The sequence below is a fragment of the Canis lupus genome, chromosome 29 (assembly GCF_011100685.1).
Source record: "Canis lupus familiaris isolate Mischka breed German Shepherd chromosome 29, alternate assembly UU_Cfam_GSD_1.0, whole genome shotgun sequence".
Taxonomy (NCBI): domain Eukaryota; kingdom Metazoa; phylum Chordata; class Mammalia; order Carnivora; family Canidae; genus Canis; species Canis lupus.
The window spans coordinates 36940805-36954396 of record NC_049250.1 but is presented as its reverse complement, the minus strand read 5'-3'; the positions used below and the strand labels follow the sequence as shown (position 1 = coordinate 36954396).

The following is a 13592-nucleotide window of genomic DNA, read 5'->3' as shown; positions in this document are numbered from 1 at the left end:
CCTTTCCTCCATCAACAGTTGGTAATGAATCATAGAGGTGGAAAAGAAAGAAAAAAAAAAGTAAGGATTGGGCGCGAATGATAAAAGTGTGAAACAACAATGTCAGGACAGTTTAGAATATGAGGAAAACAACTTGCACGATATTACCCAGCTGTGTGGTGGCAGAGCCAGAGTTAAGACCCTGGTTGGCTGTCTCCTCTCCAATGAGTTTCTCACGTCATGTTCACAGCCACCATTGTTGGAGACCAGTCCTATCAAACGTATCATATCAGGTTCTTTATATATTCAAGTTCTTGTTCCTACTTTGCTTTCTTACAGGTAAATGCTAGATGCTGAGTATATAGGGATGAATCAAGATAGAATCCTTACCTTCACGGAGTTTAGTAAAGAAATCAACAAGGTTTGAAAACTATATCTATGGAATAATTTTAGGTATTGATACGATCATGAAACTGATTATATGTAAACTGGCAAGAAGTCTACTGAATTTTTGACAGAACTGTGTTGTGCAATAAATCTTGATCCCAGTGTCAAAGTCCTTTGATCATATAAATCTTAAGGTAATATTTGGGCCCCCAAACTCACCAGAGCAGGAAGCAGGCTACTGTTTAACCCCTATAAAGGACAATAGTCTTCCAACCAGCTCTTTCTGATGGAGTCTTGGAGGATAATGAACCAAGGAAGAAACTCTCAAAAGGACAACAATGGGCAACAGAATTCTTCCCAGAATGGAGACCCAGTTTCTAATCACTTCCTTCACTGACAAACACCTTCCCAGCATGAATTCATTGTTGCAATGAACCAGTGAATGCTGTGTGCTGTGTGCTAGTCATGCCTTTCTCGAATTGCAGCTCTTACGACATTTCTCCTGGCCCAGTCCTAAGTATTATGTCAGACTGCAAGGAACTGCCTCTTGATCTTACAGGGAGGACTGGTCATCACCCAGAGATCCTGGTCTTTGAGCCAGAAGCAGTAACTGCAGAGGACTTAGGGTGGTCTCCTCTGTGAAGGGGTCTATGTGTTCTATATATGTGAAAAGAATGAATATTTGATGATCAGAAGGTTCACTGTGGCAAAGACTCCAAACTGTCCCCCCTAAATCCCTTTCCTCTTTTTTTCTAGGTAGAGTTATGAGTGCATATTCCATAATCCTTTGAAGTTAGGTGTCCCCAACTGATGCATTTTCACCAACAGAAGACACGCAGGAGTGCTGTGTATTGCTTTTGGACCAAGACTTTCTAGAGAGATGTGACCTCCCTCCAAATTCTGTTCCCCTTTGCTGTTGATAGAATGACCTGCTTTAGAAATGGCAAAGCCACACTTAAGAGGAGGCTGTGTCCCTGAATCACTGTGTGGACCGTTTTACTGGGCAAGGGAAAAACTTTTATTATATTGGAATCATTCTCCATTTGGGTCTATTTGTTTCCATAGCCCAGTCGCCTTAATGAGTTCAGTAATTTTAATTGTGCTTTGTTTTATTTCCCTTAAGGATCAGAGACCAAGAATCAGTAGATACAAGCCTATTAACTGTTTCCTAAGATCATGTAATGAACAATCTCCTGTACCAGTCTCCCAGGACCTGGTTTTAGTATCAGTAACTAAGAGTTTAAGTTAATCTCTGCCAAAATAATTGTAGACATGTTCTTTTGACAGCAGTCTACAGGGACTTCTTGATCACGTATTTGTAATTAACAGGGACTCAGATAATTTCTCATGGGCTTTCCTAATAAATCTATCTACCTATTCCACCATAATTCTTTTAGTCTGAAGGCAATTCTTATGTGATCTAAATTGCAATCAAGAACAGACTCCTTCACTACTCCCTGAAGGCGTGCCCTTTGAAATCTGACTTTTTAGCTTCTTCTATCAAAACATGGATCCTATTTCCCCTTCCCTTGGATCTGGGCCAGCCACATAACTTAATTTGTCCAACAGAATGGGGCAGAAGAAAGCAGTGTGCCAGTTTCATGGTTAACTCCCCAGAGGCCTTGTGAATTTCCGTTCTTTCTCTTGGATCCCTGAAACTGCCATGTGAACAAACCCTTGGAGAGCAGGGCTCAGCCAACTTTTTACCAAAAGGGACAGAGAGTAACTATTTTAGGCTTTGTGTGCCATAAGGTTCTTGTCACACTCCACAACTCTGTTTTAGTGTAGAGACAATAGACAAATGGGTGTGGCTGTGTTCCAATAATACTTTATATATAAAAACAGGCAGTACACTATAGTTTTGCCAGCCCACGTGTGGGAGGATGAACGACCACATAGCACAGGGCTGAGTCAGTGGATTTATCCCAGTGGAGGCCCCAGACATATGAGAAAATCCAACCAAGATCAGCAGAGCTGGTCTGCAGCTGACTAAGGAGGCCAGTTGATACCAGAAGAACCACCTACTTGATCCCACTCTAAATTGCCTACCTCTAGAATTGTGGTTTAAATCACTGAGTTTTGGGTGGTTTGTTATATAGTAATAGCTGAGTGATTCATTCACGTACACACATGGATGTAAACGTAATTTGGAAAATAAATTTACTTTGCAACCAAAACAAGGTATGTCTTTCCCCTCTTTTCCTCAGACATTTGCACAAAGATATCAATTTATGAGGCCCAGATAATCTATGTTTTATGACTACTGTGATAACAGCTTTTTAAAATTTATTTTTATTTTTTTAAAGATTTTATTTATTTATTCATGAGAGACACAGAGACAGAGAGAGAGGCAGAGACACAGGCAGAGGGAGAAGCAGGCTCCATGCAGGGAGCCTGACGTGGGACTCGATCCCGGGACTCCAGGATCACGCCCTGGGCCAAAGGCAGGCGCTAAACCGCTGAGCCACCCAGGGATCCCCAACAGAAGCTTTTCAAATCTTGGGTAATTTAAGGTAGACATTCTGAGGTCCTAAGAAAATCCTTAAATTTTCTAGGCTGGTCAGATCAAGTTGTAGGATGAGGCACATGGGAGAATTACAGGAGTCCTAATATCTTCATTCCATGTCTAAATGTCACTTACATCAAATATACAGCATGAGATCCTTATTGAAATCTAGTGGGAACGGCCAGCCCCAGGCATTTTCTTTCCTCTGCCTTAGAGGGGCTTAGCCTTTATTATTTACTTTATAGGGATTTTGTAATGATGGAATTATGGTGAAATATTTACAGAACAGTGTTTGCTAGTCACATTAGGTTAGTGGCATCTACCTTTGAATTCTTGGATTTTTTTTCTCCAGAAATTTCAGCTTTTTTAATCTCTGGAGACAGAAATATTTTAAATGCAACTAATTTGTTTCATGTTTTCTAGCTCTATTTATGACATTTACCATTGTGTTCCAAGCACATCTTTAGAAATGTAACAGCCTTTCTTGTGTGTTCTTGTTCAATCTCATAATAGCTATTGCAAAGCAAAACTATGTTTTAATAGTCCATGACATCTTTGATGGCAATAATCCCCAATACACATGATATTGTATGTCAGGATTAATTTACTTCACAAAATATTATTATTCACAGGTTTTATGAGGGTCAAAAAGCAGAAAAATAATTAGATTTGTAAATTCCTATGCATAAGTTCTTCTGGTATAAACAACAATATGCTCAAGAAAAGTTACAGCTTTTGAAACTCACCAGAATGTGATCAAACCTTGTTTAAAATTATATTGAATCCAAAAAGAACCCTTTTGAACATAGAAAATATTTAGGAAATTGTCATCATTTTCCAATAGTTGTGCAATACAAAGTGCCATGTGAAGCATACAATGGCAGCAAGCAGAAAGGATCTGGGTGGATAAATATACCTGGCCAGATCCAGGATGTGTGGTCTGGCTGGATTCCCTCCAAAAATCATACTGACCTTTCAATGATTCATACTCTCTGCCTAGTATTTGACAACTAGAAGAAATTACCCCCCAATTTTCCATGAGCCATAAAGTGATAGTCTTGGATTTTAGATCTGAGTTTCTCTCTGATGTACATTTCCTATTTTATTATAACAAGAGTAAAATTATAAATTGTGAAGGTTGATGTCTTTATAAAATGCTTGTGACAAATCATTTGGAACATTTTAATATTCCTACGTAGCACCTTAGAACAACTGTTCTTTTAGTACAACATTGGAAAAATTCAATGTTGTAAAAGATATATAAATATTGTTTCAAACTCCTACTTATTCTTTTTTATTTCATCTTCAATACTATGTCATTCTCGAAGCATTTGCTGGCCTCCTAAGTTGAGCTGAATTCCCTTGCTGTCCAAATCTATGCTTTTCTATAATAATTGTCATCACTTGACCTGCTTGTTGAATCACTGCAGGTCCTCTGGGGTCTTGTAGCACCTGCAATATTCACCACTTTTTCTCTAGACCCTCCTCCAGGGCCTGGCATGAAGCTGGTGGTCAAATAAGCAAAAGATGCTTTTGCTTTTAGCCACTGACCATTCTTAAAAGCTCTTTTTTTTTTAAATTTTTTATTTATTTATGATAGTCACACAGAGAGAGAGAGAGAGAGAGGCAGAGACACAGGCAGAGGGAGAAGCAGGCTCCATGCACCAGGAGCCCGATGTGGGATTCGATCCCAGGTCTCCAGGATGGTGCCCTGGGCAAAAGGCAGGCGCCAAACCGCTGCGCCACCCAGGGATCCCTTAAAAGCTCTTTAATAAATTTCATTTATGCACTATTCATTCCAGGAAAGGATTTGAGGTGGTCCTGCAAACTCAAGAGCCCTACATCATTGTCTTTCATCTATCTCCATTATCATGTCAAAAACAAACAAACAAACAAAAAACCTGACTTCACTTTTACTAGCTATATGGCCTTGAACCAGTTACTTCATCTTTTCATCCTTGGTCACGGAGTGAAATTGGAGCAGTGAGTGGTACTTGTTTCATAGAGATTGGGGGAGGATTAAAAGGAATAGTGTAGGTAAAAATCTTGCCCAGGATAGATACTCAATAGATGTTACTTCTCATACTCTGCTCACGGAGAAAAAAAAAAAAAAAAAAGGACCTAAAAAAGAAAAAAAAGAAGAAATAATATCCTAGACTCATCATTATGTAATGACTCACGTCCCAGAAAACTAGATATGGAGCTTGTAGGGTTTGGGACTTTTGCTGTGTGTTTAAATAAGCCCACCAGATACTACTGATCTGCTCTCATGGTAGGAAATCTCATGAAATGGAGTCATGTTAGCTCACACCCTCACTGGCAAAGAACAACTCCACTTTAATGTCCAGAAATGCACCAAACAGTGAAGTCGGACTATTATGGTATGGGGTGCAGGTCTCGTGTAGAACTCCTGGGGTCTGGCTAGGGTATTTAAATCCTTCCACACCTTAATTCTCATCTGCAAAATGGGCTTAATGATGGCACCAACTCGTCTGGCTCTTATGAGGATGAAGTGAATTATAGATGTGTGTGTTTGGCACAATGCTTGGTACGTAGCAAAGGCTCAGAAAGGAACAGCTTTAAACAAATAAAGTGTATCATAAAAATGTATTCTTTGCTTTCCTATGTGGAACTTATTTTTCAAGGTTCTCAGGTATTCGCTAATGGAAAAGGAAAATTACCTCTCTAATCAATGAAGTCTAAAACTGGTTTTGGACACCAAGATAAATCGCTGAACACAAAGGAGCATGCAATGCTGAGCGCTGGCTGTGGATGGTGGAGACCTGTTTTGCTCATTCTGCATACGGGTTTCATAAGAATTGATGGTGATGCATCACCACCATTAATGATAAAATACAACTTTTTTTTTTTTTTTTTTTTTTAGAGAGAGAGAGCCAGTGTGAGAGAAGACAAGCAGAGAGGAAGGGCAGAGGGAGAAGCAGCCTCCCTGGTGAGGAGGGAGCCGACCGGATGGATGCGGGGCTCTATCCCAGGACCCTGGCTGGGCTCATGACCTGAGCCGAAAGCAGATGCTTAACTGACTGTGCCACCCGGGCGCCCTAAAATACAACTTTTCATGACACATATCGGTATCTCTGAGGAAAACAAACTTGTTCAAATCATTACTAGATGTGTATTCCCAAAGAACATAATTATTTTGCCTCTACGTGTCATTAACAATAGTTAAGGAATACCCTTTCCTGCTTTTTAACTAATATTGACTGCTGAACCATCTTGCCCAATCCTATTTTGTTTAATACTTCTATGTACTATTGAGTTAGTAATGCTGTGTGGGTTGATAAATCTTTTACAATTGACATTGGCCTCTCTTCTGTCAGGGACCAGAGAATGGAACAGTCTGCTACCTTCCATAAGCAATCCTTAGACAAGTTTTCTCCCACTTAGCTAGTGAGAGAGAATTGTCACAGGTTAAGAACTTACGTAAGAAGAGACGATGATGGTCTCTCTCTCTCAATATTAGAAATGAGACATTCAGTTTTCTTGACTGGAGTGGAGCTTTTTCCACATGCAAATCTAATTGATGATAGAGATGCAAGATTGCAAGGTCACAGTCCTGTGCCTACGGGATGGCTAGGAATAGTATTCTTAGTATGTGCAGTCGACAGCCTTCTCTCCTTCACAAAAAACATTTTGCTTCCCACCCAAATGTACCCCTTTAGAAATCTGGGTGCCTGATGAATTAATACAGACCACACACCCCTGTCTTTGGAGGAACAGAAACACTGAACACGTAGTGAAATATAAGTTGTCTTTGGGAGAAAGAGTCCTCATCTATGGGATTCTAATCATAGCACCATTAGTAAGCTGCTCTCAGAACCCTTTTTTTGTTGTGTCTCCATGCCTATTAGCATCACTTCGTCTGTTCTCTTCCAATCTCTATAAATGGCCACCACTATGGATAGACACCTTTTCCTTATGAGCATAAATGTTCCTTCCTCTCTAAATGTCAATTTTTTTTTCTTTAAAAACGCTTTCTGAGCACTTACAGCGTGCCTGGCCTTAGGATAAAAGCTGAGATACAATACTGCATAGCATCAAGCTTCAGCTCAGGTGCAGCACTCAGGCTCGCAGGGTTGTTGTTTGTGATACAGTGTTTTTCATAATATAATTTGAATGTCGCCCTTCTGGCCAATCACATTCATTCAATTATTCAATAACTCAGTGATTTATATATGCATAAAATTCTCATTTTGCACACAACACATGCAAGTACTTACATAAAAACCTTGTAAAGTAGGCATTCGTTTTCTACAAATCACGATTTTGAAACTACCATGCAAAATAAAATATACCTCCATACTACTTTTTCAAATTTTCATGGAGATAGTAACTAATTTTGAATAAATTAAATCATATCTTCAGAGTACATATTTCTAACATTTTGATCTAGAAAAGAAGTACTCACAGATTTAGTATTCCCTTCAATAACTTCTTCTTCCCGTGGTTCAAGTTTGAGATCCTTCAAGAAATAGGGAAGGAAGGCACCAGGAGTGAGACACAGGAAATACCATATACTTGAGTGGTAACTCTTTTATGGCTAATATTGTACCAAAAGGACCTCATTATCTTAAAGGAAACGGAATGATTCTGATTTTAAAAATGAAGCCGTTCTAGTAAAGCCCCTTTTACCTATTTATCAATGGTAAAAAGCCATTTCAGATGTGTTTAATTTGTTCTTACTTTAAGTTTACTGATGACATCAAAAGAGAACAAAGTGGAGCAGATTCATTAAAGCAGGGAAAGGATAGGTCAGGAAAGACCAAGGATGACGAGGCTGACCTCTTGCTGTCAGTGCTGATCGCCACTTTTCTCAGAGATCATGACGGACATTCGTGGAAGTGCAATAATACTTTTATACTCTAGTGATAATGTGACATCACTAAAACATGAATTCAAAAGCAATTGAAAACATTACTGATCTTTTCTAAAAGCCAACGACTACTAAAAAGATCCTAGACTCTTCTGCAGTGATCAATGGACGGCGCTAATGTCTCCGGTGAAACTAAGCATGTAATCTCTGAGGACTTCATTCTAAGAATATATATCCTAGCTTTATGGTAAGTGAGGATTATGTGCAATAATCCCTTCAAGTAGATAAGAAATAAATTGAAAATTGTAGAAATTGAGACTGTCTGAAATAATATAAGCTTGTTAAAGACACAGCTCCGTAGCTCTAAAGCTGCTATTCCCTTGTAAAACTGTAGACAAGTTATTTGGACTTTTCTAGGGTTCCCTTTTACTGTTTCTTCTGCCTTGAATTCTCTATTCCTTAGGGAATGCATCTAGCTGGCTCCTTCTCCTCTCTCACGCCTCAACTCCAACATAACCTCCTTAGAGCAACCTGCCTGGATCACCCACTTTAAGTATTCAGTGCCTTGTCTCTACCACCCTGCCTTACTTTGTCTTCACAGTACTTTTCACGATTGGGGGTCACCTTGTTTCATTGGTTTGTTTACTGATTTTCCTGTCTTTATTGGACCAAGGGCCTTACCTGTTTGGATCACCGCTGTACTTCCACTGCCAGAACAATACCTGACATAAAGCAGACGCTCTATAAACACTATTGAGTAAATGAGCGGCTGAGTGAGTGCCCCATTGAAATCACAGCTTTAAAAAAACAATAAAATAAAAATAAATAAATAAATAAATAAATAAATAAATAAATAAATAAAAAAAGAAATCACAGCTTTTCCCTGAAGGCAAAGTGATGCAATGCATATGCACGTGAGCTGAATCTTAAAGAATAACCTACGGGTAGAAACTGCAACGACAGTGATCTCCTTGACCACTCTTTCCCTGACACCAGCTCAGGTACGCTTTTCACTTCCATCTTCTCTAAGTTAGGAACAACACCTAAAACAAGTGGTATGAACGCAGCATCCTTAGTTCTACTCCTTCAAATGAGGACATCCTGTGATCTGATGATACACTTAAGGCGTCATGAAAGTCGAAGAGGTTTTGCTGCTGTTGTTATTCGACACACAGTTTTCTGCAGAGCTCAAGCAAAACATAAAATCTAATCTCAGTATATCTCCAGAAATTCTCATGGGAAGAATGAATGCCTGAAGGAACTTGTAGAAATTTCAAGTATTATCCCCGCCTACACCCCCACCCCCCACTCCCCATGAATGGTACTGGGCTTGGTTTACAGTGCAGGAAGGATTTATCGTACTAAGTGCAGAGAAAAGATAACAGGTGTTCCACTGCAGGTACACTTCCTTTTAATGGGGGAGATCAAACCCTGGCGCCAACAGCTGCAGGAGACAAGAGAGTCAGCTGTGAAATGACATGCACTTAGCTACTGTTTGGCAATTGGGTAGTTTTTCCTCTAAAAGCCTAATTCACAGTACAGAATAAGTTGTAGAAGAACATGGAACTTGCACTGCCTCTCCATTCATTAAGACAGGTCATGCTGAGCCCCACACAGCTGGGACCCAATGCCGAAGACCAGCACATCATACTTTCAGCAAACCTCTCAGACGGTGTCCTCAAAATGAAACCCTTTCATAGGAAGGGAGGGAGAAAAAGTCTAGGAAAGAAAGAGATGTGATAATACTTTGATATAAAGTTGCAGAAAAAAAAATAGGCATGACCTAAGTTTAAGCCTTCCTTTAAAAATAGCTATATAAAGTTAAGACACCAAATAAAGACAGGTTTGCCAAGAACTTCGAACCTATTTTTAAAAGGAGGTATTTATGTTCTTTAAATGAATCTGAAATTACGTAACAATTGAGTCTTTATGTTTTAACAGGGTTTGTTTTCCAAATAGAGGTCACGCATTCCCACGTCTTCCACGACTGGGAAGCTAATTTCCTTAGCCACCGTTTTTCTTACGGTCATGTTTAATCTTAGCTCGCATACCAATTAATAAAATCAGGAAGGAAGAAAGTTGGAGAGTAGCAAGCTCTAAGTTTAGGTTATTTGCCTGGTTAGTGGTCAACATAAATGTAACAAGTAAGGACATGGTGGCAGAGGGACTGGAGTTCTCCAAGGTTTCTTCCCCTGGACTTGGTTCCTTGCACACAATCTCCTTTTCAGAGATCCTCCTCAACTTCAGGGCTTGGAGCGTTCATCTTTGTAGAGACGGCTCTTAAGATCTTAAACTGCGGACCTGACTTATCAACATGTAACCGAACATGTCTGCCCAAGGGGCCTACTGGATCTTGAAATCAACACATGTGATCAACACGTTCAAGTGTTCACCACGCCTCACCTTACCCGTGATCTCTCACTTTTCTCTTCCTTTCTGCTAATGACACAACTAAGGCGGTCAGGCTCAAATCCTCAGACTCTAATCTGAGATCCCCCTGTGCTTTACCCTTTATACCCATTCAATGGCCTTTCCTATTTCACTTCAAGGCTTTCAAATCTGCCATCTTCTTTTCAGTCACATTGGCCAGGCCCATCTCTTGCCATTCCTGATCCCAGGGGGCTCAGACGTACAACCCGCTCTTTAATGGCATCGCTTCAGCGGGCTTTGGTGGCTCTGAGTTTTCTTGTTTGAATCCAGTTTGAATTCTTGCTGTCCAATTTTCTATCTAAAGAATGTTTCTGGTTATGTCACTTACCTGTCAAAAAATAATAAATGCCTCTTATTTTCTCCAAGACCAAGTCCACATCCCTTACTCTGTTATTTAATGCCATCCATAATATGGCCCCTATCCATCCATGCAATCTTACTTGTTACCATGTACCTAAACGAAAGAATCCAACCAGGCTGGCCTATTTAAGGTTTACTCATGCTACCATCCTTACCTGACTGTCCTCTCTAGCTGCTCTCTTTTTACTAAAATTTTACTTGTCCACAGCAAATATTTGTTTGTTCATTGGTTGGTTAGCAGACTGGCATTTATTGCAATTTTAATGACAATACATTTTCTTTTCAGTGAATTCTCTCTTCTCCTTTCAATACAGTGCTCTGGGACCGTCAAACAAGATGCTTTTTCCCTCCCTTATCCAAGTCATCAGACTGGGACCAACCAGATTCTACCCCTGGAAATCTTGAGCACAAGATCAACAGACTAGAGATGGCTGGAACTCATTTATTCCAGGAGCAGTAGCCCGAGGGACCACCCAGTATTTCTCACTTAAATCCCTAGGGTTGTCTCCTGACTTTTCCTGAATCCCAGTTTCTACAGCGCCTGTTGATTCTGTGAGCACTCCCGTATCCTTGCAGAAAAAAATTGATTAAAGAGGTGATTTCTGGGGACACCTGGCTGGCTCAGCGATTGAGCGTCTGCCTTCCGCTCAGGGTGTGATCCTGAAGTGCCGGGATCGAGTCCCGCATCGGGCTCCCTGCATGGAGCCTGCTTCTCCCTCTGCCTGTGTCTCTGCCTTCACTTTGTGTCTCTCGTGAATAAATAAAATCTTTAAAAAAAAGAAAAAAGAGGCGATTTCTGTTGCTTGTAAACAACAATTCCTTTTTTTTTTTTTAAAGATTTATTTATTTATGATAGACACAGAGAGAGAGGCAGAGACACAGGAGGAGGGAGAAACAGGCCCCATGCCAGGAGCCCGACATGGGACTGGATCCTGGGACTCCAGGATTGCGCCCTGGGCCAAAGGCAGGCGCCAAACTGCTGAGCCACCCAGGGATTCCCTAAACAACAATTCCTAATCGTCATCATTTTAGGGCCCAACTGAAGCCCCTCCTGCCGCACTAGATCCTTGCCAAGCACCTGGCTCACAGTGATCGTTCCCTCAGGAAGCATCTGTAGATTGCAATTACCATCTTTGCAGTTGGTCAGCAAGAATTTACTGAGCCTTAACTATGAACCTGGTTCTGTACTATCACATGTTTTAAGAAAAATCTGTTAACTCCATTTTTATTTATAAAGCTTAATTTTACAAGTAGACTGTTGGGTTCTTCAAAGTGAGTAACTGTCTCAAACATAAACGCTTCTTCTTGGCACCTGGCACGCACAGAAAACACATATTCTTACTTCCTGGCAAAACCTGCCTCTCCTGTCAAAGCTGTTTCAGGGGAACACCACTACAATGTCAGGACCGCACGCACTAATTGATTCTGTCAATAAAAATAACTGGAAACACAAAATATAGATTTGAAAAACTCGTCACATCCCTACTTGCTTGCTCACGGGGTAGTTCCGATGCCAAAATTCATCAGTTAACATGCTAATTTATAGGAGTTGAGACTGTAATTTCATCTTTTTAGTATATGACACAACCACTTCCCTGAATCATTCCAGAAAATTCCCAAGATATCCAGGCTGTCCCTAAGAGCTGCCATCTGCATCAGTCAAGCATACTGCTCCCTATAGCACTGATAACCAAAGAGGCAGGCAATGCAGTACATTCATTTAACTTGAAATGTTACATCCTATTTTTTTTTTAAGATCAACTGATTTATAAAAAAGAGGGAGAGCGTGCGCACGTGAGCAGTGGGGAGTGGCAGAGGGAGAAGCAGACCCCACTGAACAGGGAGCCCATGTGGGACTTGATCCTAAGACCCTGGGATCATGACCTGAGCCAAAGGCAGACATTTAACTCACTAAGCCACCCAGGCGCCCCTCTACATCCTGTTTCAAATATGACTAGGGGTAGGAGTAGGGGGACTGAGAATTAATGTGAGTTCCTGTATCTGCTTTCACAGAAATGCCTAGATAACTACCCAACAGCCACAGCCACTTGTAGCCTCATGGAGCTCCTGGCTGTTATTCTATCTGTGGGGCAGCCACGGATATATTAATGCAGTGAGGAAAATGGGTCAGAATGTACTGAAAAGTGAGAGGGAGAAGAAAGAAAAGGAAGCACCTACCTTCTTTTCCAGTCGATCAATTAATTTCTGGAGTCTATTGATCTGGGTCATCCACTGGTTATCTTCTTCTAATAAGGCTTGAGGGGAAAATCATGAGGGCAGTGTATTAAACAGAGCAGGAATGCTGGGGCATCTCAGAACTTTCCTTTTACCCCGAAGGAAGCACACAGTGTCATTGACTAGTCACCACCCTTTTAAGAAATAGATTCACGTGAGTGCTTTCTAAGTTATTGACTTCCATAGACCATGTGTCCCAGCGGGTTCATTTGCACAAGTCTGTGCTTTTTATGTTGTTGCCTGTACTGGCCTTTGATGGTCAAAGAACAGATCCCGCTGAGCCGTTTTCACCACCCCATGAGATGGCTGATTTTTCTTTTGAAAAAAGGAAAGCATCAATCAGAAATTCTAAATCTGCTTCTGGGACAGTGGCAGGAGCCGGGAAAGTAACTGGCCCGACCACAGTAAGGAAGCTGGTGGCTCCTTTCCTAGGGACCAACCTGAATAAGCATGGACACTATGGCCATGGCACCGCAGGGAAGAGTGCAGAATCTGAAACCTGCTGATTGTGGTCAGATTACTTGACTCCTCTGGCCTCGGCTTTCTTATTTTTAAAATGGCAATAATATCATCACTGGCCACATGGTCATTGTGAGGATTAAATTACAACAGATACATATATAAATACACACACATATATACGTGCATACATATGAGGTCTACGTCTGTCTGTGTGAACATGAGCACACACCTACATCTAGCACCAGATCCAGCATTATGTAAATCCTGCTCCTATTATTGCTGCTATAATTATTTTTTTAGTTTAAAAAATGTTTAAGTATCTTTTATTTTATTACTGATTTTCCAGTAAGCTCGACACCCAACATGGGGCTAGAACTCATGACCTGGAGATTATTCAAAGGT

The 13592-nt window shown here is 40.6% G+C and overlaps 1 protein-coding gene across 1 annotated transcript in view; it reads right to left on the bottom strand.

Moving 5' to 3' along the window:
- The window catches only part of NECAB1 (N-terminal EF-hand calcium binding protein 1), a 185605-nt gene that overhangs the window by 19231 nt on the left and 152782 nt on the right, over window positions 1-13592 (bottom strand). Inside the window, exons 8-9 of the mRNA XM_038579720.1 lie at window positions 12672-12748; window positions 7299-7352 (exon numbers count right to left, since the gene is read on the bottom strand). Coding sequence (XP_038435648.1) covers window positions 7299-7352; window positions 12672-12748 — 131 coding nt within the window. The remainder of the gene's footprint in view (window positions 1-7298; window positions 7353-12671; window positions 12749-13592) is intronic.